At 35.1% G+C, this 23,539-nt stretch overlaps 2 protein-coding genes and 1 pseudogene across 2 annotated transcripts; 1 reads left to right on the top strand and 2 right to left on the bottom strand.

Annotated features, from left to right (window-relative positions):
- Positions 1 to 12,654: 12,654 nt before the first annotated feature.
- LOC143532354 (non-specific lipid-transfer protein 1 pseudogene) lies at positions 12,655 to 13,035 on the top strand (annotated as a pseudogene).
- A 5,050-nt stretch (positions 13,036 to 18,085) lies between these two features.
- Positions 18,086 to 19,060, bottom strand: LOC143532353 (uncharacterized). The gene has a single exon (XM_077027423.1). The coding sequence runs from the start codon at positions 19,058 to 19,060 to the stop codon at positions 18,086 to 18,088; it is 975 nt and encodes a 324-aa protein (XP_076883538.1).
- Positions 19,061 to 19,428: 368 nt separating this feature from the next.
- LOC143532367 (protein DETOXIFICATION 53-like) lies at positions 19,429 to 23,245 on the bottom strand. The gene is made up of 2 exons (XM_077027435.1): positions 23,043 to 23,245; positions 19,429 to 21,081 (listed from the first exon to the last, which is right to left on the bottom strand). Exons 1-2 carry the CDS (start codon positions 23,202 to 23,204, stop codon positions 19,693 to 19,695), a joined length of 1,551 nt encoding a protein of 516 aa, XP_076883550.1. The 5' UTR covers positions 23,205 to 23,245; the 3' UTR covers positions 19,429 to 19,692.
- Between the last annotated feature and the right edge of the window lie 294 nt (positions 23,246 to 23,539).

Below are 23,539 nucleotides of genomic sequence, written 5' to 3'. Positions count from 1 at the left end.
CACGAATACTGTCACACCCGACCTGAGGGGTCTGGATGTATGACCAACTGGTACCAGTTTGTAAATAGATCATAGTTTCCTTTCATTAGCTTAAGTCTTTCAAAAAAATATATGTATTTATATAAAACCTGGGGATTTAAATACTTGTTTTATATTTTACAAAACATTTGTTTGATATAAATATACAATGCTTTAACTGTATCAAAATCTAAACCACAAGCAGTGACGAAACTTGGCCATACACGTCGAGGGGGCCGGACTTAATATTTATAAAAAAAATTTATAAACTAGAGGGTTGTGGGCTCAAATTTCGGTCAGAAATGGGTAAATTTACACTATGTATAAAAATTTTCGGCCGAAAAAGGATAAATTTACACTACTGATCGAAAAAAACGGAGGGGCCGAGCTCAAAATTTCGGTCGGAAACGGGTAAATTTACACAATGTATACAAATTTTCAGCTGAAAAAGAATAAATTTACACTACCGAGCGAAAAAACGGAGGGGGGAGGACTCAAAATTTCGGTCTGAAACAGGTAAATTTACACTATGCATAAAAATATTTGACTGTAAAAGAATAGATTGACACTACCAAACGAAAAAACGGAGGGAGCTGGGGCCACCCCTGGCCCCAATTAACCTATCTCTGGCCATAAGAATATGATTATACTCTATCCTCAATCTTACTCTTATCCTTGTGTTTCTTTCTATGCATGATTACCTAAAAATACCCTTTGAAAATATGTAAGCTATATGCTGGTGAAACATTGAATGATACAAGACGTTTTTAGGATTCCGTTAAAACATAAATATAATTTTTTTGACAACTCAGCAAGGGGCCTTTTCACAATTTCAAGGGCGTATCCAATATCCACTAACACACAAGTAATCATTTCTTAAGAGTTGTGCACATTGAGAAATGTATTGAGATTGACATAAGTTGTGCACATTGAGAAATGTATTGAGATTGACATATGACATGCATGTTCTTTTTTCATGGATTGAGACACATGCTTTTGGTTTGAGTTACTATTTTTTGTTTTGTCTTATAATGTTTTAGGGATTTCATTATCTGTTGTAAATGTTTTCTAACTTTTCAACTTATAATTGATCAGTCTTGTAGAGTAATCTTTTTGACAATTTTTTTTAGAGTTTAACACATTCACCTTTTGATCAGTTGGTTTAACTAGGTTATGTAGCATCTATTGGTTTATCGGGTGTCATATACAAATTATTTAACTTTCATTGATAGCATTCTGCACGGTCAGGTATTTGAAGCTCAAAACAAATTAATGACAAACAAGTCTAATAATGTATTGTTTATTTTAAAATTGTTATATACAATTTATATAAGTTTCATTGTTAGCATTCCGCACGGTTAGGTTTTTAAACGTCTAATAAAATCAACGGCAAACATGTCTAGTAGTGTTTTTTTTAAATTGTTGTAAACACTATTGTACAATTGTAATATTGACGGTGTTTAATAATTTTATTATCTATTGAATATCAATTAATAATTAATTTGGAGACCGCATGCTATGAGACAACACAGGAAACCAGAACAAAGAGGAGATGAACTTTGAACTTGGCACACAAATCAATATATGGTTTAAATGGCCACCGACGGTGTTGTATTTTACTTATCTTAATTTATATCTTTTTTTCTTTTTCCCTTAATAACATCTAGAAACGTCAATTTATAAGATTGGATTGCGTATATACTAAAACAAATGAATTGAAAATTTTAAGCATGTCTTAGACAACACGGTTGTCACTATGAACGCCCTATGTCGAGTAAACTATAATTGAAAGATCATGACAAAAACTATCATAAGAATTTTAAAACGCGAAAAATCATATGATTTAATTTTATTCGTGAAAATTTATAATGAACCAAGGATTGCATGGTGATAGTTGTTATGAAAATAGATTTGGGTAGCGAAAATTTTACCACGTGTATTATATAATGTAGTATAATTAAAAATGTCGAGAGAGGTTTAAATAATTAAAATTTTGAAGTGATCGTTCAAACTAAACGAAATAGTTATAAAATAAAATTTTATAATTTTTTTTTTCTTTTTTATACAAGGATCTTAAAGAAAATTTAAAGCTTATTTAAAAGAAAATTTACTTGAAAAGTTGATGTGCAATTTATCATAAAAACCTTCTAAATATGATTATATATATATATTTAACTTATATCGAAGAGATCATAATGAACGAAATTTGTAATAAAAATCATCGTGAAATCAAAAGGAGAAATGATATAAAACTTTACCATATAAAATCGAGATATAAAAGAATTATTAACAATAAGAAAAATATAACATTTATAAATAAAGACTTGTGATAAGAATTTATAACAAAATGAAGGAAAAATGGTTTAAATTCTTGAAATGTAATAATAATGTTTTAAGATTTTAAGGCGGAAAAATCGTACATGAAGCACTATGACTTGATATTCCGACACTAAAATCTTTATAACAAAAAAATACCATATTGGGGTCTAAATATGTGCACGTACCACCGCGTCTTTTTCATGTCTTCGACTCAAATAACGATTGTAACAAAAATAATAAATCAGAATACAAAGTCATGTCAAAACACTAGTCCACGAAATCACCGTAGTTCTATTGTTTTGACACCGAAAATCTTTATAACAAAAAAATACCATATTGGGGTCTAAATATGTGCACGCACCACCGCGTCTTTTTCATGTCTTCGACTCAAATAACGATTGTAACAAAAATAATAAATCAGAATACAAAGTCATGTCAAAACACTAGTCCACGAAATCACCGTAGTTCTATTGTTTTGACACCGAAAATTAGGATGGCGGGCGGAACGCTCACATTCGACTACTTAAAGTGGTCATCTCATATGAGACAATCTTTAAGGAGATTTGAAACAACAGGATCCAAGTTAAGCTCGTGATCCATAAAACACCCTAAAAAAACTAATGTTTTTGCGTTTTAAGATAAGGATACCTTGGAGTACTATGAAAAGTGTGTGTATGTGTATATTTATGATTTGATAAATAAATAAGTATATAAATAAACAAGTGCATTGAACAATCAAGTAGGGTAAACACGTATAGGCAACACGTATAAGGACCTATCCTTATAGGTAATACGTATAAGGACCCTAAAGTAAAGACTATACTAGGTCGTTACGTCTAACCACCTATCATATAGTCTTGTGGCTCTGATACCAATCTGTCACACCCCGACCAAAGGCGGAACATGCCAGGGTGCAACGTGATTGGACAAATACACAAGACACTATTAAAGTGAAAATATTTAATCAACTCATTTATTTCACAAATTAATAAACAACACATCTTGGTCAAACGAACAAATTGAACACAAGTAAACAAATATATTGTTCGTTTTACTAATATCCTAATAGTCTTGGTAACGTTTTCCGTCAAGTCCTCAAGTCGATAAAAGTCAAACCTGTAACAATGCATAAAATAATATTTTGTCAACACGTATGTTGGTGAGCAATTTCATAGTTTGAGTATATATAATATGAGCGAAATCCACAAACGTATATGAGACTACAAATAAAAGCATCAATCGTGGCATATAAAACATATGTAAATGAGGATCCTTTCTACTCGGTAACAACCAACATACTCGGATAATGAGGCCCTATTCTACTAGCACAAGGCTAAGTAGTTAGGGGAGCGTATGATCATACTTAATGAGGCTCAACAACAACATAAAAATAAACACTCGCGCACGTAAAGCATATGAGGCATATAACACACAAAAGAGCAAGTATTCCAAAGATCATATACCCTAAAGTTTGTGGTTTGAGAAAAGTGTATAATAAATTATTCTTGTTTTGAATAAGTATGCATGTTACCCCCAAAACATAAAAGGGAAAACGGGGGATGAAATGTACTCACCTCGATTGACGAATCGAGAAATAATAAATGATCGAAATGTAGAAAGCTTGCGAACGAAACGAACGAATCCAACTTGAATGCTAAATGAAAACGAATAAATAAAATATATTAATGAACTTGAACTTTAGTTGAAACTTTATTTGAAACACTGAAAGAGAAGGTTCGGTTGTTAATCGGGTTACCGGTTAATTTGTTAACGATTAGGGACTCGTACTTAATTGATAAATAAAATAAAAATAATAATATTTTATTAGGCTTTTAAATAACTAAACCAATATTAAATAGAAACAAGACATGTTTTAAATCAAGGGTTCGGTTTTTATAAAAATGAATTGATAATAAAGTTTATAATAATAATATTAATGATAAAGATAGTAATGATAATAATAATTTTATAACATGTTATATATATATATATATAAAAGATAAAGATTATGATAATACATAGTAATACTACAAATTGAGAATTGTTGTTAAAACTAATAATAGTAGTAGTAGTAATAAATATAATAATTATTACTTTATTGTTGAATACGTTATTAATAGATTTATAAGTTTTAATAATAATAATAATAATTATATGTGCCATATTAATAATAATAACTTACTTATAACATTTAATAATGATAGTATTAGTGATAAGAATATAACTCGAGTAACGATGTCGTTAAACGACAACTAGGCCCAACATGGGTTTCGGCTCGATAAAACAAATGGATAATATTTAACAATAATATAATTTAATAATATTCCTTAATAATAATAATAATAATAATAATAAACTATTAATTATGAAAATAATGATAATAATAACTTTAATACTAATAATAATAATAACAATAATGAGTTTTATAAGGATTTATGTTATTAATAATAATGATACCAAAAATACACTCCAAAGTTGGTTTAAGGGGGTATCGAACTCGTGACTCGATTACCGATTATGAGTTAGACACCAAGATAAACAAACTCTAAATCTCATTACCTATAACCGATGCTTGACCGAGAACAATTTTCGGAGCCGAACAAAGATAATCGGAGAAACCGTTTCCACCAGAGAGAGAGAGAGATAGTCCGTGATAGAGAGAGAGAGAGAGACGGTGAGAGAGAGTAAGGCAGAGAGAGGGAGTTGGTGAGAGAGAGAAGCAGAGAGAGAGACGCGGAGAGAGAAGAGAGGCGTAGAAAGAGAAGAGAGGCGGAGAAAGAGAAGAGAGAGAGAGCAACGGAGCGAGCAGAGAGAGAGAGAGGTACCGGTGGTCGTTTTTCCGGTCGCCGGAAAAACGAGCTGGAGGGGAAAGGGAGTGGTGGTGGTGGCTGCGGGTGATGGTTTGCGGACCAGAGGGGAAGAAAGGGACGGCCGAAGGTGGTGGTGCGGGTGTGGTGGCCGGAGGCGGCTTCTCGCCGGAAATGGAGGTTCGCCGGAAAACGACAGGGGGTGGGTGGTGCTCGCCGGCCGCCGAGAAATTATAAACGAGAGAGGGGAAGATCGCCGGACCTTTGTCGGAAAAACGGACCCGCCGGAGACGGCTCTGGTCGCCGAAATTCGGCTAGGGGAAGGTGGCGACTGGAGTTTAGTTTGTGAATGTTAGGTTTAGGTTATAATGTTTGGTTTATATATGTGATACATATTTACATAAAATGCCCTACAAGTTCCAAGTGTTTTATAAAAGAGGGTATAAAACTTAATAAATGTTAATATAGGTGCAAAAATTGCAAAGATTACCCCTTACAACTTATAAACTATTTTTGTGTTAAATAAACAACGATTAGTACACGCCTACATGATGGGTTTGATGGACCAAGTACATGGAAGGTTTAAAGATCGACTTAAATGATGTATAAAATTACCGGGTCGGGTTTATAATACAATACGGGTTCGATGTATAATTTATTAAAATAAAACGCGAAAAAGAAAGTTCAAAACCCGAATTTGACGAATGTCATAATTGTGATCTCGTTGTTTTGTTGTATATTTATGATTTGTTTGACTTTGACTTTATTAAAGTGTACCCACATTATTTCTTATGATTAGTGTGCTTTGATTTATGGTGTTAATCAGAAGAGAAATTATAGGTAAATAATCCTTCTACTTTTTGCTTAATCAGGGATAAGATGATTTGCGCGGTTTTGCATAACTGTACCAAGGGTAATCTTATATTAAACCTTATTTCTAAGAGCACACGGTGTGGACACTGGAGAAACCTGGCCACGATCAGGAATACCCGGGGGGGGGGGGGGGGGTTGTAGTGATTTGTGCGAGGAGGCCGTTAATCAACGGTCAAGCGACCGTTACAATTTAAAAAAAATATATAAATTTAAACCTACGAAAACAGGTACGTGTGTGTGTGAATCACTGAATTGTGAAAAACTCTGGCATCTGGGTCTTTAAAGACACAAGTTGTGTCAAGCAGCCCAAGCATCTTCAGCTCAGTTACTCAGCAATCAGCCCAACAAACCCACTAATAGCCGGCCCATTTGCACTTTAAAACTTGGTACATGCTCATTAAAATCTTTAGCTTTTCATTAAAGATATTAATTCGTTAATAATTGCGTATAGAAAAACAAAATCTGGATTCATAAATTCCCTGTGGTTTATCACTTTATCTGAACTACATATACAATTATGGGCTCGGCGGAAAAACATTTTCTAAATACTAGTTTAAATCTAATCTTATTTTTGGCATTCAGCTTTCTAAGGGATGTGATCCTCATACACCACCCCCACATGCCTATACAGCTCGTATAGGCCTATATGGCCGTATAGGGTACGCATACCTGACAAAGGGACAAAAAAACCCAGCTTTTTGCAGCCTATACGACCGTATAGGCCTATACGAGCCGTATAGGCATTAAATGGCTCGTATTGCCTTCTAACAAAACCATAAAAGATATACGGTCGTATAGAAAACATTTGCAGAAACATTCAAATTGCCTTAATCGCTGCCGGAAAACGACTATACGGGCCTATACAAGTCGTATAGTGCTATACGACCCGTATAGACAGATTTTCAGTTTTCTAAGCTTAAAACATGAAAGATTTTTATAATGGTTGATAAGATTAGGATGAACGTAATTTGAAACATTATGTATTTTGGGGTGCGCTTTTATTTTAATATATGTGGACTAAATGTTAAAAAAAACCTCAAATTTTTATTGTATGTAAGCAACAAGTATGCCTAGAATATTAAAAAGCCTCAAAATTTTGTTTAGAAAGTTTAATAATAAAAAAGCTGGGTCAACCAGCCCCAAACAATCTTGAGCTTTTGACGAGCTAAGCTTGAGCTTAACATTTAAGCCCGTTAAGATAACCGAGCCAAATACGACCCGTATAAATCACATATATTGTATATATGATCAACATTTTTTTTAAAAAGTGTCTGTATAGGCCTATATGACCCGTATAGGCCTATACGAGGCACTCTAAACGATGACCGACACAAACTGACACGATTCAGGTCCCATATGACCGTATAGCCCTATACGAGTCGTATAGGACAAAAAATGGTGTATGAGGATCTAGGATGGTGTGGGAGGATCCCTTGCCCTTTCTAAACGAGCTTGATTGTTGAGTAACATAAAACGCTACATATTTTTTTACACATTTTTAACGAGCAATATTTATTTTTAAATTATTATATGGTCTATGTTTTCATATTTTATGATATTAGTTTATATATATATATATATATATGGATCAGGATCAGGATCAGGATCATAAGAGATCTTTTTGAAATTGAGAACTATAGAACCATTTTGGACCACAAAAAAATAAAAAAAAATCATAAAATAAAAAAAAAATCAAAAAAGTATAAAACCAAAATGCTTATTTTATCATCCCGGTTTCATATAAAAAAACAACTCGGTTTAGCTAAATTATATACACATATGTATAATATATACATATATGTATATTTACATGTTTTTTTTGTACACATGTGTATAATTTAAGATAAATGATATTGTACATATGTGTATATTACGTAACCAAAGATTATATAAAATTATACATATGTGTATAATACGACGTTTTTTTTATTTTTTTTGTATTTTTAATGAAACCGGAATGAAGTATAAGAATTTTGGTTTTTTACTTTTTTAAAATTTTTATTATTTTTTGTTTTATGATTTTTTTAAATATTTTTTTTAAAGATGTTTTTAGTGGTTCAAAATGGTTCTCAAAGTTCTCAATTTGCAAAGGGTTCTCATAGGATCCTTACTTATATATATATATATATATATATAGGGGAGGGTTATTTTGAGAAACATGGTGAGTTTTAAGAACTTTAAAAACTCAATTTTGAACCACACATTTAAATAAATTAAATGATATGAAATATGTGGTTGAGATTAAATTTAATTAAAAAATGAAACAGGGGAGAGAATAAGTATTTTTGATAATTACACAAGTTTAAACGTTAGTTACACATGTGTAAAAAGTCGATTAGGTGTGTAAAAAAATACCGTAATTTTTTGTACATCACTTACACTTACGTATTACACATGTGTAAAAAAAATTCGAAAAAGAAAATTGTTACGCTGAGTTCTTTCGAGTTCTTAAAACTCAGAGTGGTTCTTAAAAGAAATCAATCCTATATATATATATATATATGAAATGATGCAGTTTGACGAGACATTCAGGAACTTTAGATTTTGGGGTGGTCGTTTGATAATTGGAGGAAGAAGGATGGATGGTGGTTGGGTTAAAAGGGGTGGTGGAAGAGAGGTTGAAGAAGAAGGAGGAGCTTATGGGATTTTTTATATGAAAAATCCTCAAAATAGCCATTCTGATCCAGCTATTTCCAACTTTGGCCATGGTTTTGAGAAAATACCCAAAATAGCCGATAGCTTTCGACGGAAGCACATTAGTCTCTGACGGACACAGCAGGGTGTAACAACTCGCCACATGTCTAACAGTTTTGTCATCTCAAATAAAGAGGTAAAGATCCGACGGGACTTTGAAGAGATCCGACGGAACTTTGAAGAGATCTGACGGAACATTAAATTGTCGGACTGATAATGCAGGAGGCTACTTCTGGCGGCTCCGACCGTTTAACCCTTCCGTCAGATCACACTCAAATCGATCTCCCTCAATCTCTCTTTCTGTTTCGTCGTCGTTGCGATTTTCTGGCGAGGCCGCATCAGTCGTGTATATACCAAATCGAAGTACGTAATTATAGTAATCAACTCATTTTCATATTCCGATCAAAAGCCATAAGTTTTGATTTCCTAATTGTAATCACTGAGCACCAATTTAGAATCTGAAAAGGGGTTGTTCTAGGGTTTGTTTTGATTAAAGAAGATGAACTGAAACTGTTCATTTTTCGTTGAAATCCTTTAATACATCTTTGAACAAAATGAGTGAATATTATTTGTTTCATAAACCTGCCCTTGAACGGTGGCCGAACATCACCGCCGGAAATACGAAGAAGATGGCAGGAACAAGACTTCAATCAAGGTAACATCGCTGGAAAATCGAAGAAGCAGACAAATGATCCTTTTTGTCGGATCCAAATCTCTTTTGGAGGGTCCCTTTAAAGTTTCGTCGGATCTTCATCTCTTCCGTCAGAGCCGGCAAACCAGTTAGACATGTGGCGATTTGTTGCAGGCTATAGTGTTCTGCCAGAGACTAGTGCTTCTGTCGGATCCGGCGGAAGCTGATGGCTATTTTGTGTATTTTCTCAAAACCTCGTGGTTTTGATTGGATGAGTTAAATGATAAAGGAACAAATGTTTTTGCACTGAAGTTATGCAGGCGTGACGATTGATAGAAATATAAGCAAAATGGATCGTAATACATGGTCTTATAAGTGTTAAAAACTCTAGAACTCAGAAGTGTTACAATTAAGCATAGTAAGGCTTATATACAAAGCGGTTAAATCAATATCCTTGATAGAAATGTTACAACCAAGCATAATAAGTCTTATATACAAAGTGATTGTCCTTGATAGATATAAAAGGTATATTAGAGAGGGAGTGGAAGAGGAGCGATTTGATTCATTTTGAAACCTGCTTAAACAACATGTGTAGACGAAAAACAATGATTAATTTGTATTTTGTGGGATTGGGAACATAGAAATAAAAAATAGTTTGTGATAAAAAAGGGAAATCCATAGAAAAGAGAATGCTTCCGGAAGGGCTGATCCGCTGATGCAAACTATTTAGAATAGGAGCATTACAAAAAAATTTAGTTATTTTTTTTGAAACTTTGATTGAATGGATTAAAAATGAGGACTAACCTTTATGACAAAAGGTTGGATATTTCTTTCTAATGTGTCCGTTTTGTTTTTAACATACACAGAGGCGTCTTAACATCCTTTTATCTCGTGCGCGGTGGCAAAATGATTATGGTGGCCTGGGACTCCGTTTTTCTTTAAGTTTCGCCACTGCTTGTGTGTTGTTGCAATAAACGATTTGATCTCGGTTCGGAATGGTTTCAAATATTAGTTACTATACTAATGGTAGTGTAATTTATTTTTTCTATGAAAAAAATATATGGTGGAAGGAATCATTTATATATTATGTGATGGGTGATTTGTAAACACAGGAATGAAGGTTACGAGGCTATCTACAATCCATGATTTTAAGATGGAGCTCATTTTGATTCGATAGTCCATTTTTTGTTTTTATGGATTGTTATACTTGAAACATTAACATTAGTATTTTTTTGGACCAAGTGGTTTTAAAACCCAATTCTTTAATATAATTTTGATGTTGTGATGTTTGGTTAGCTTTCTTTAACTATTATCTTTTTATATAAATTGGATGTTAAAAAACAAACAGGAAATGAGCCCAAAGCAATAAATTATTTCACATGGTACAATTAAAAAGGAGGCTTGCTAATAATTGCTTGAAACTTGATATATGCATGTGAAAAGAAAAGCATTCAATAAATTAATTCAAAGAAAACTTGTTTTCTTTTTAATTGTCAAATAAATATTATTTACATAAGACTTAAACACCCTACCTTCAATTAGTTATTAAATCACCTTTACCATCACACCAAAGTGACCAAATGGTGTGGGGGTTAAAAGGAAACTTGTTAACGTCTGTTCTTGTGTTTTAGCTTTTCATGTTTATTTTTTATTTATAGTAAACTGTAGTTTCGTCAATGTGTTTTGTCAAAATCTGCGGGTTTAGTTCAATAATTTAAAATTTACGATTTTCAACCCTTTAGTTTTATTTAACTTGCAATTAAACCCGAATTTATTAACCTCGTTAAGTTCGGTCATTAAACCCATCAGCGTGTCCCTCACGTGAGGGACAGTTTTGTCCATTTTCTCCCCAAACAAACCTCAGACCTAATTCAGAAGCCCCCTCACGTGAAGGGCTGGGGTGTATTTGAAAAAAAAAAGACAACACTGTCTCTCACGTGAAAGGCACGCTTATGAGTTTAACGACCAGACTTAACGGAATTAGTGAATTCAGGTTTAATTGCAAGTGAAATGAAACCATAGGAATGAAATCGCAAATTTGAAAGTATTGCACTAAATACGAAGATTTGGGCAAACCACATAAACAAAAACCACAATTCACTCTTTTATATATTTATTTTTTTGAACAAGTTTTTCCTTTATTTACTGTTTTGAACAACCAAACTTGATATGCATGTGAAAAGAAAAGCATTCAACAAATTATTTATCTATTTGTATACTAATGGGTTTATAGGACATCATATTTAAGGATTATGAAATTCAAGGCCCAAAATAAATGTATTAGAACGATTTATCAAAGATAATAAGTTTCACGAAGTGGTGTTTCAGTATTTCTTAGATTAACTATTTTCAAACAGCGTTTTTACTACGTGGGAAGCCATTAGGCCTATCAATCATGTTAAAAATAATAGAGTTATAAATTTCTAATTCAATTCAATGTTGTATTTTTTACATGGGCTGGAGTTGATGTTTGGGCTGCTGGACATTGGATGCTGATTGGGCTTGTAGATTGCAGTGGGCTTACTGGGCTTGTAGATATTGCTGGTCAAATGGTCAAGTTGTTGCTGATCCGTCTGGTCATATTCTGCTTATGTTCAGCCGTTATACAAAAAAGAGTTTTGGTGTATTATTATTAGATAGAACACTTGTACTCTCTCTAAAAAAGTTGTTACGGGTTGTTAGATTGTTCTAATTTGATATTGTTCATCTTGTTCAAGTATCATGGCTCGTTAGATCTTCTCTATTTCGTGTTCAGATCATCATATTGATGACTTGTGTGTTAAAGACAAAGTAGCTGTGTTCTTCAATTGGTATTTTCGATTTAATCAATCTGGTTAAACTCTTCTTTGATTATCATTTTTTGACAAATCACCAATATTCGAGTTCGAACCGTGAGACGGAATTTCAACCATTGGTTATTAGTTTGACGCTCCAGATATTCAAACCCAGGACCAACCCAATAGGCCTCATGGCGTCCTTTTGATTAATTAGTGTCTTATCTATAGACTCTTAAATTGTCGGAAAGGTTGGGTTGTTAGCGATCCATACTTGGATTCGATCATTATTATCGATAGAAACGGATTACTAACACAAAGTTAGGCAAGTTCAAACACAGAAGCGTTGAAGATTTCATTAATGCCAAACCCAAACTCCCACCGAACAATTAGTAATTACTTCCCTAGAATACACACATGTGCATGCAAAAACGCCAATATAAATATGTACCAATACACACTGTTTCTAGCATCAACATAGTTCTAAAAACATACCAAATTTCATTCTAAAAATAATATTCAAATGGCAAGGACAGTAATGGTTGTTTTATGTCTCGTGGTGGCTGTCGCGGCGCCCTTTGCCGAGGCTATTACCTGTGGTCAAGTGGCGAGTAGCTTGGCGCCATGCATTGGGTACCTAACAAAAGGTGGTCCTGTGCCACCTGCTTGTTGTGGTGCTCTTTCGGGACTCAATAATGCTGCAAAATCAACCCCTGACCGTCAGGCTGCCTGCGGTTGCTTAAAGGCTATTTTACAATCCAACTCCGGCATCAATATCAATAATGCTAAGAGCATTCCTGGGAAGTGCGGCCTCAACATCCCTTACAACATTAGCCCGAACATCGATTGCTCCACGTATGTCTTTCTTTCCGAACACTTGGTGTCTCTAGCTCTTTGCTTAGGATTTCCAGTTTTATAACGCAGCCGCCGTTCAAAAATTTAAAAAAAAATTGATATAGTCAAGTACCCATAAAAGGGTCATGCTATAGCCACACCAACCCCCATCCAATTTTACATCATCAAAAGGACGTTGGCAAAACACTCAGACAACCGTTTTGAACGAAAAAATTAAACTTTGAAAGTTATTGGTCACAACGATTGTCCGGTCAATTTTCAGGCATAACTTCTGACCATAGATAGTCAAACTTTGAAATTTTTTGGTCAAAACAGCTGTCTGACCATTATCCAAGTGGCCGTTTAGAACGATATGAAATTTGATGTCAGACGTTGTGTGTAGCTAACCCCCCAACCACCCATCCATAATAAAACATCATTTTATTGTTCCAGACAGGGGTGAAGGATATCAAGGGCCAGGGGTGGCCCCGGCCTCCCTGTTTTTTCGCGCATTAGTGTAAATTTAGTTGTTTTTCGCCTGAAAATTTTTATACGAAGTGTAATTTTACCTGTTTTCTGTCACAAGTTTGAGACCCCCCCCCCCCCCCCCCCCCCCGGACATTTGTGTCCAAGCTTTGCCACTTGTTCCAGGCTTCCAGCAACACCAAAATGGTACTAATTGTGCTAAAATATGATGATTTTTACAGGGTGCATTAAGGCTGAACCTTATGCATGGTGGAAAGAAGCATATGATAATAAATAAGGAGAGCACTTCAAAAAGACACATCTGGTTGTGTTTTATATATTTGTAATGTCCAAGGGTGTAAAAACCTTTTAAGTTCAAGTGATTATGTTCTTATAATGGATTAATGGTTAAACGTTTCAAATATGTTTAAAAAAAATCATAAATCCACCGATATGTACTACATTATGTATGATCTAGATAACAGGAACCACCGAACCAGTGAACAAAATACACGAATTTATCAACTATTTTAAGAACAAAAAGCCTTACCTTTTTTGTAAATAAATCTACAAGTTGATCATTATTATCTATTTTTCAAACTTTTAGAACTACTCCTAATATCTTTTCTTACCTCTTATAAAATGAAGATCAAAGTTATAGTTTTTGTTCAATCATGCGAATTGTCACAGAGGAGTTTCGACTAACTGTGATATCATCCACATGTTTTAACAGCAAAACTATCTCACAACCCGTAATACATTGCACCATATTTTGTCTAAGCATAAGACCGAGAAACCGTGGATTATCTTTTTGCTCTTCCAAGAAACTAGCTCGGTGTTGTGGCTAGTTATAGGGGTTCCATCCTTGCCACATATACATGATGGCGCCTGCTACACCACCCAGGCTAATGAAGGTGCCATGGGGATAGGTGTCACCCCAACCGTTGCAAAACGATTCTATTTAATAATAATAATAATAATAATAATAATAATAATAATAATAATAATAATAATAATAATAATAATAATAATAATAATAATAATAATAATAATTTAAACCAATGTATATACCACCATACTTTATACTCCACAGTCCACATCACACCAAAATACTCTTCTATTTTATACACCACGTACACCACACATGCTTCTATTTTTTCTTACAAAAATTTCACAATGCAACGAACCAACGGCCAGCTTATAATGTGTGGGATCCGATGAATCCGTTGAAGGATTAATCTTGAATTCTTAGTAAGGTTAAGAGTTTATTTTGTTAAGTTACAATTTGGTTATTTGAATTGTAGTAGGTTTAGGAAATGTCTTGGCTTGGAGAGAAAGTTTAGTGATTGCCTTGGTGAGCAAGTTAAATAAGTCTATAAATAGAGGTCTAGATTATTGTTTTCATAGAGAGAGTTGAGAGAGAGTCAAGGAGTCTCATCCCATGTACGTTTGATAAGTTCGTGAAGTTCGTTTGTTATGTTCGTTTGATTATATGAAAAGAGTCGAGGGTTGTCACCCCAATATCTCGTGTTCGCTTGTTTGATAAGTTCGTTTGATATTATTGTTTGATTCGTCTGGGCCAACAATTGGTATCAGAGCTACGGCTCGCGTAAAGTTTCGAATTATTTCTTTTCGAAGGTTTTGTTCGGTTATAAGGATTTGTAACCCGGAAGCAAGAAAATTTTGGCGTGCAGATTACAATAAAGTTTAACCTTGGCTATTTAATTTGTTGGTCAAGGAATTGCAATTTGTTTCTTTGTTTGGTCGTTATCTGCGACAAAAGAAAACATTGTTGTTTTTTTAAATATTAAACCTTGATGGTTTGACTTTGGATAATCCATATACCCGCCATATATTTTGTGTTTCTTTGGTTTTAGCAATTTGGTTTGTTTCTTGAAATCCTTGGAAGTCATTGCAACATATTTGTTTTATTCATCGTTGCAACCAGAAGAAGAAAAAAAGGAAAATAGGAAGTAAGAATATAAAGAAAAGTTTGTGGTGTTTGCTCATTTATTGGAGATTGTTTTCGGGATGGAATCAATTCCAACTAAAAGAACAAACAGGAAAAGAAAGTAAAGATAGGAAAGACACGATGGTGAATGAGGGACTTCCAGTATTGACGAAATCGAACTACAAAGTATGGTCGATCAAGATGAAGGGATTTCTGAAAGAGTATGGTCTTTGGGAAGTTGTTGAACCTACAGTCGGTGTAGCTGTTGATGAAAGGAAGATGTACATGGCGTTGGGGTTCATATGTCAAACCCTACCGGAAGACATCTTGGTACAAGTTGGCATACTTATGAATGCTAAGGAAGTTTGGCGTGCTTTGAATTCTTTCTTCAAATCTGACACATCAAATTCTTTCTTCATAGATTCTTTGAAATCATAACAGATGGCCTTGTCACTTCCTGCATAGATAAGATCATCAACATACAAACTTAACATCAAATTTTTATCTGCCACCTTCTTGATGAACAAAGTATGATCATAACTGCTTTTCTTAAAGCCCTCTCTTTTGAAGTAGGCTTCAATTCTATGATACCAAGCTCTAGGGGCTTGTTTCAAACCATACAATGCTCTCTTCAACTTGTAGACTTTTTCTTCTTCTCCCCCCTTTACAAATCCTTCTGGTTGCTCCACATACACAGTTTCATTTAATTCCCCATGGAGGAAAGCACTCTTTACATGAAGCTGATAAACAACCCAATTTCTTCTAGCTGCTACTGCAAGGAACATTCTAATGGTATCCCATCTAGCCACTGGTGCAAACACTTCACTATAATCAACCCCTTGCTTCTGAGCATACCCCTTTACTACAAGCCTTGCCTTATATTTTTCAACTTCACCCTTTTCATTTAATTTAGTTTTGAAACCCATTTAACCCCAATAGGCTTCACATCAGGTTCAACACTAACCAGCTCCCAAGTGTTGTTTCTCTCTATAGCTTCTATTTCAGTTTTCATTGCTGCCTGCCACTTGTTATCTTTTGCAGCCTCTTCATAACTTGTAGGATCTTCTATGGCACCATACATGGCCATTAAGTCTTCCTCAGCGTAGCTGGTATAGTAGTCTTTCATCCAACCGGGTACCTTTTTCATTCTACTAGATTGGGCAGGAGGGGCAGAATCGTCATTCTCACTGTTTGATTGGCTGTCTATTATTTCTTCTTCAGAAGGTGCTATATTTTGAGGTATAACTTCTTCTTGAGAAGCTGCAAGTTCATTATCTTCCGTGAAAGAAGAATTTTCTGCATCTACACTATTTTTACCCAAAATGCCCTCCTCCTTAACAATCAATTCTTGGACTTCCTCCTTATTCAACTGCCAATTCCATTTCTTTTCCTCATCAAATGTCACATCTCTACTTATTACAATCTTTTTGGTGATAGGATCATAAAGCCTATAGGCTTTTGATTCAGTGCTCACACCAAGAAAGATGCATTTGTGACTTTTATCCTCTAACTTTGTTCTCAACTGCTTAGGCACATGAGCATACCCAATACTACCAAAGATTTTAAAGTGACTTACACTGGGCTTTTTCTTAGTCCATAACTCCTCAGGGACCTTTTTATCAAGACTACGACTAATACACCTATTTAAAACATGACAAGCCCAAACCACAGCTTCTGCCCAAAATTGCTTTGGCATTTCCTTTTCAGTTAAAAGGCACCTCACCATATTCATGAGGGTCCTATTCCTCCTCTCAGCCACCCCATTTTGTTGGGGTGTATAGACAGCAGTCAACTGCCTCTTAATTCCTTCATTCTCACAAAATTCTTTAAATTCTTGAGAAGTAAACTCACCCCCTCTATCACTTCTTAAACACTTAATACTATTCCCAGTCTCATTCTCAACTAAGGCTTTAAACTTCTTAAACCATCCAAATGCTTCCCCTTTAGTACCCAAAGCATATACCCAAGATTTTCTAGTATAATCATCTATGAATACTAACACATACCTCTTATTACTTTGGGAACTTGGCTTAATGGGCCCGCATATGTCGGTATGCACCAGTTGTAGTATTTCTGATGCATGCCACTTGGCTTTCTTTGGAATCTCCACACGATCTTGCTTCCCAAGTGTACAAACTTCACACACCCGGGTTTTTTCAGCCACCTTTGGAAGCCCCTCAACCATGTTATTAAATTGCATGGTCCTTAGAGCTTTATGATTTACATGAGCAAACCTCTTATGCCACAAATCTTCTCTAATAACAACTTGCATGCAGACAGCAGGATCAATGGGTTCTACAAAAATTGGAAACATCTGGTTCCTAGTCATCTCAGAGGTCAGAATTAACCCCTTTATAGGATGATAAGCTTTCCCTTTACCTCCTTGGAAGATAAAGGTTACCCCTCTAGCTTGAAATTGGCCCACACTCAGGAGGTTTGAGGTCAAATCTGGAGCAAAATAAACCCTGGTAATAATTTGAGTTTTACCATTAACTTGCAGCTTCACATCTCCAACTCCTTTCACCTCTAATCTCTTGTCATTACCAAGTTTCACAGAATGAGAAAAATTTAGGTCCAACTTAGTGAACCAAGACTTGTTCCCAGTCATGTGATTTGAGCATGCTGAATCAAGAAACCAGATCTTTTTTTTACCCTCTCTTAGCTCCCTTGACTCAGCCATCAACATCTTTTCTTCATGCTGAAATCTATCAATATCTTCCTACACAGTTGCCATTAATAACAACTCTTCACTGTCATCATACTCAACATAATTTATTGCTTTATCTTCAGAAGGACATTCATATTGAAAGTGCCCTAGTTTGTGACACTTATAGCATTCCAACATGCTCTTATCAATCGAACCTCTACCTCTTCCTCTGCCATATGACGACCTTCCTCTTCCACGGCCCCTACCACCTGTTGTTTCTTGTTCAACCTTAAGTACTTGTTCTTCTGTTGACTTCTTCAACAGTTTCTGCTCATGAACAAGGAGGGAGCTCTGCAACTTATCTACAGACATCTCATCTAGATCCTTGGATTCTTCGATAGAACACACAATGAAATTGAAATTTTCAGTTAGTGTTCTCAACATTTTCTCTACAATGGTTACATCAGTCATGTTATCACCACATGACCGCATTTCATTGGCTATAACCATCACCCTTCCAAGGTAATCAGTCACACTCTCTCTTGTCTTCATTTCAAGTACTTCAAAACTTCTCCGAAGTCTCTGTAATTGGGCCCTCTTCACACGTGCACTTCCTTGATACTTGATCTTCATGGCATCCCAGACTTGCTTAGAGGTTTCCTTTTGAGTGATCGTCTTCAATATTGATTTATCAATAGATTGGAAAAGATAATTCAATACTTTTAGGTCTTTCAGCTTGTTCTCTTCATAATTCTTCCTTTGTGTGGCAGTGGCTTGCTCTCCAGGATTGATTTCTGTATACCCGTTGTTCACCACGCTCCAACACTCCTTAGATTGAATGAGATTCTTCATGACCATACTCCAGTGGTCATAATCTCCATCAAATCTTGGAACGTGGGTTGCCTGGAAATGATTTCCTTCTTCTGCCATTGCTACAGCTTCTTGTTCTGGATACACTAATGGAAACGATTGTGCTCTGATACCACTTGAAGTGTCAAGTGCGTATAAAACACAAATAGATTGAGTGCATAACTGCTTCATTAACATCACTGGCTTAAATAGCCAAACTTACAACGCTCAGAAACTAAAAAATCAGAGAAAACAGGAAATAAACTAAAAACTAGGAAGACTCAACAATCTCCTTATGACTTGGCTACCCCACTACTTCTTAACAAACCAAACCAATTTGACTTGGTTTATTTAACAAAAAACATAAATAAAACGTGCACTCCTGATTCAATATAGTTTAACTGTAACTTTAAACCCAAAAAAAATGTATATGAAGTAAAAGTTGTTGCTTTTCCTAAGTAACCAAATTATACACACATAACAGAAAAATTCACATTAATTAACAACACGAAAATGCATATTAATAACAAAAGATAAACCATTAATGAAACCTATTTAGTGCTACTATAGTGGGAAGTAATAGCAATTAACCAAAAGATAAAACCATTAATAAAAACTCTCTAAATGTACCTTAAAAAGAATATAAGTTTATTAATGTTATCCTACATTAACTAATGCTACAAACTTTGGCCTAATAGAGTAATAGTTGCAATTTTATATCAATTTCACAACCAACAAGAATCAATAAATCATTAAACAATTCGAGTAAGTTTCTTCTAACAAAAAAGAATTTTAAAAAGAAAACTAGAAACATTTGGCACTATAAAGTATCAAGGGACAAACTCTATTGACTCCATATTATCCTTATACACAGTCAAAGTTAACTCTTCTGCTCTCTTAACTTGTTCCCTCCAATCTGTTTTGATCAATGTATACATCATCAAAAATGCACAAGCAGCCTGTGATGCAACCAACCCTAGCCACAGTCCTATGTAACCGAGCTTGAACATGAAAGCCAATGCAATAGAGGTAGGAAGCCCTATAAGGTAGAAGGCAGCAATGTTGATCTTAACCCCCACTTTGGGTCTTGCTGAACCAGTCAAAACCCCGCAAGCAGCGGTCTGTAAAGCATTTCCAACTTCTGCGAGCCCTATGACGGGTAGGGCGGAAGAGAGCATGACCAGGATATCGGTTTCATTAGTATACACCATTCCAAGAACATTTCTTAAAGAAACATATAGTGTGAAAACAATAAGCCCATATATAAACGCGGTTGATATCCCAATCGCTGCAGCCCATCGCGCACGAGAGGGTTGCCCTCCTCCTAATTCGTGCCCAACGCGTTGTGATATGCCTAAACTCAAAGAGAATGGAATCACATACACTACACCAGTTAGTTGTATTATGATTCCTGTTGCTGCCACACAAGATTGAGGATTTGCGAGCAATCCGCTGAGAAACAGAACGATTTCATACAACCACCACTCCAAACAGACAGAACAGACACTAGGGATTGATATGCTCAACAATGGCCACCAACCTTTTAAAATTGTTGCCATGGTGGTCTTCGTAATCGAAGGCTTGATGGCGACATTTGACAGGTATACATAGAGAATTAGCCCAACATTCATGTTATACGTAAAGAATGTTGAGGCCAATGCAATGCCTTTGGTTCCTAGTTTTAAGTAACTAACAAGAAAGTAGTTTATAGGAAGGTGTAGGATTGTGGCGCAAGTCGCGACAACGGTTGTTGGTGAGTTTAGTCCTTGTGCTCTCAAGAAAGAGCGCAACGGTAAGAGGTGAACCAGGGCTGGGATTTCTGGGAGAGAAAAGAATAAGTATGTGGCTGCAACCCTTGCGATACTAGGCTCTTGACCAAGCCCATGTAAAACAGGTTCTATAAATAGCCATAGGAATGTGATGGGAATGGAAACGAACAAGAGTAGAATGATGGTTTTTATGTATATTTGGCTAAGGACCGAGAATCTCTTCGCGCCATAGGCTTGAAAACAAATGGGATCCATTCCCATACATAGCCCTTTCATGATTGACATACATGTGACATTTGCGATAGCGATGGCTAGAACAACTCCTGCTAGTTCAGATTTTCCAATGTGGCTTAAGAAAAGCATTGAGATTATGGACTTTGAATACACAAGGAAGGTGGTTGTTGCTACTGGACATGCTGATGTTCCTAGCAGTATTAGCTCTTCAATCACCTAAATCAATAAACAAAATCAACTATTCTCTCATTTGAAACATGTATGTACCATATAACAAATAAATGAGGTAAGATATTCAAGATGAAAAGAAAACATAGTCACCAAATATCATCAAAATTTTGATTACATGAAACACAAGTTTTTGAAGTTTATCTTTAAATTAAGGTACTATGACACATAAGTAAGTTGTTTGTTGAGTTGCGAACCTTTCGTAAAAACATTTATTTGCCATGACGTATTCCGCACTTGTTTTATAAACATTTTTTCTTACCAAGTTTTCTCTCATCAATGTAAGGTTATAGAGATCTTTTAATTCTTTAAAATCCACATTTTTTACTTATCTATCGAGGTGGGATTGTAGTTTATATATTTCCTGAAAAATATATGATTACAAAATGTCTTTATATAAAGCCCGAATTCCCCATCCACTTTTCATGTTGTTTTTGTGGTGCCATCGGGACTGGATGTTGAGGTCGCTTTCTTTGTGTCTTCTTGTTGTGGTGGTCGGTTGTGTTTCAGAAACGATTGAGTGTTTCAGATCGGTTTCGGGAATGAAATCGGGTGTGGCCGTGTGGGATATGGGTTTGGTGTTGGTTTCAATTGACAAATGGGTGAGAGATTCATTTCTGTCGGTTTCAAAACGAGGGAGTATAACATAGTGATCCCGTATGAAACTGACAAAACATCATTGTCCAACGATTAGGCAGCGTCTCAAGCTGCTTCGGATGCTAATTCACATTAATCTTGATGGCACGGATGATGAATCGGGTTTAAGAGTGTTTGAATCGCGTCAACCTTAGATTATTAAGTTTAGTATAAATATAAGTCTTGGATATGGGTTATATGTACGTGTGTCTGGTTTTAGGAGTTAATTGATTAATTAATTAATAAAGAAGAGAGTGTGAGACGGTAAGTCTCCAAATGGTTCGTGTGTTGGTTTACCCATGAAGAACTAACAAACAATTGGTATCAGGGCATTATGCGACAAAAGAGCAATATAGGTACCGCAGCTCAATCAAGAACCAAACAAGGAAGCATTAACTAACCCAACGGGATGAGAAGAAAACGACACAAGAATGATAACAAAGTAGTATTCGACAGCAACGAAGATAATAACATGTTTGGGTATCCATGGAATGAGTTAATTAATAATCACAAGGTGGTATAATATTCTTGAAGTTTTCTCCCACATAGTCCTATCATACATATGCCATTCATCATGACATACTGTGAAGTCCTTAACACAATATCTCATGATTGATCATCCTCATGCCTTAAATTATTTAGTAATTAGTATGAACCTATAATATTTACTTGTCAACATGCTCTTAATGTGTATGGCTATTCACAAGCATGCATTACTTTCCATTAACTAAATAAGGTAACATGTGTCTCTACTTGCATTGGTTTAAATATTCTTTGTCCGATAAAGGTATACAAGGAAAACAGTTTATGAAGGCAATTACTATTTTAGACAAATCAAAAGCAGACTTTATGAGTTACAGGAATATAAAACACAAGTTGAAAGGTACAAATCCAACTCAAGCAATTTAAAAATGGTAGATGTGCATCTTATAATTTGTTGTAAATTATTTAATATTTGCCAATTGGTGTCTTTTTCCATCGCCTTTTTTAAACTTTTGAGGTCAGGAAAACGTTTTGAGAATCTCTCAGAATGCGAAAGTTGATGGTCCAAAAGATTTTATTTATTTGTGGCAAGTTATTGGAACAAATTGCTACCACATGTACCTTTATGTTTTCACCAATGGTGTTGTGATTCTAAACAAGGTGAAATGACTGCTACCACACGATGCATGTACTTGAAAACATTTAGAGAACTCGAAAAATGCAATTCTGGACCGTTAGACTATCGCTAGTGCAAGATGTTAAGTGCAATAAGATTGATCTTAATTATCAGGGAGATTTATAGACATGAGAGAGAAAAAGAGAGAGAGAACCTTATTTAAGAGCGCTCGTCCACGAAGGCGATTAAAGAAGTTCTCTTCAACTCCTCCATGAATGCAGCTATCTTGATCGATCTTCGATTCAATACATGACTGCTCATTGTTGATTACAACAAGAAGTTCAACACCATTTTGAGGTCCTTGATTTACATCCATGATCACCGTGCATGCCCTCCTTAATCCGTGTGCGTTTTGGTGAACAACAAATAAGAGAACAAAAGAGCTCAGATGTGAGAGGAATGCATAATGATAAATAGACATTAGAAAGAACATCATATAATTGAATCCAAGAAAAAGTATTCCCTCAGAATGATGGGCTGGTTGTTACATGGGGTGTACTTAATAAATTATAATATCCTCACAACATAAAATAATATGATCTTTTACCAAAAATTGAAAACAATATTTTGAAGATTATGCAAACCTTAAAATCGTCAAAATAGGTTTTGCTTGTCCGTCGTTTAGTGGTTGGCTTTGAACATGTTCGTCAA

The sequence above is a fragment of the Bidens hawaiensis genome, unplaced genomic scaffold (genome assembly GCF_021521415.1).
Source record: "Bidens hawaiensis isolate Kalapana, Puna unplaced genomic scaffold, B.hawaiensis_p1.1 tig00009444_1, whole genome shotgun sequence".
Lineage (NCBI taxonomy): Eukaryota > Viridiplantae > Streptophyta > Magnoliopsida > Asterales > Asteraceae > Bidens > Bidens hawaiensis.
This window is presented reverse-complemented; position numbering and strand designations above follow the sequence as displayed.

Coding starts and splice junctions, on each gene's coding strand:
- LOC143532367 (XM_077027435.1), bottom strand. CDS start 23,204: ATGGATGTAAATCAAGGACCTCAAAATGGTGTTGAACTTCTTGTTGTA. Junction 21,082..23,042: donor GACGAGCGCTCTTAAATAAG/GTTCTCTCTCTC, acceptor TTATTGATTTAG/GTGATTGAAGAGCTAATACT.
- LOC143532353 (XM_077027423.1), bottom strand. CDS start 19,060: ATGTTAATGAAGCAGTTATGCACTCAATCTATTTGTGTTTTATACGCA.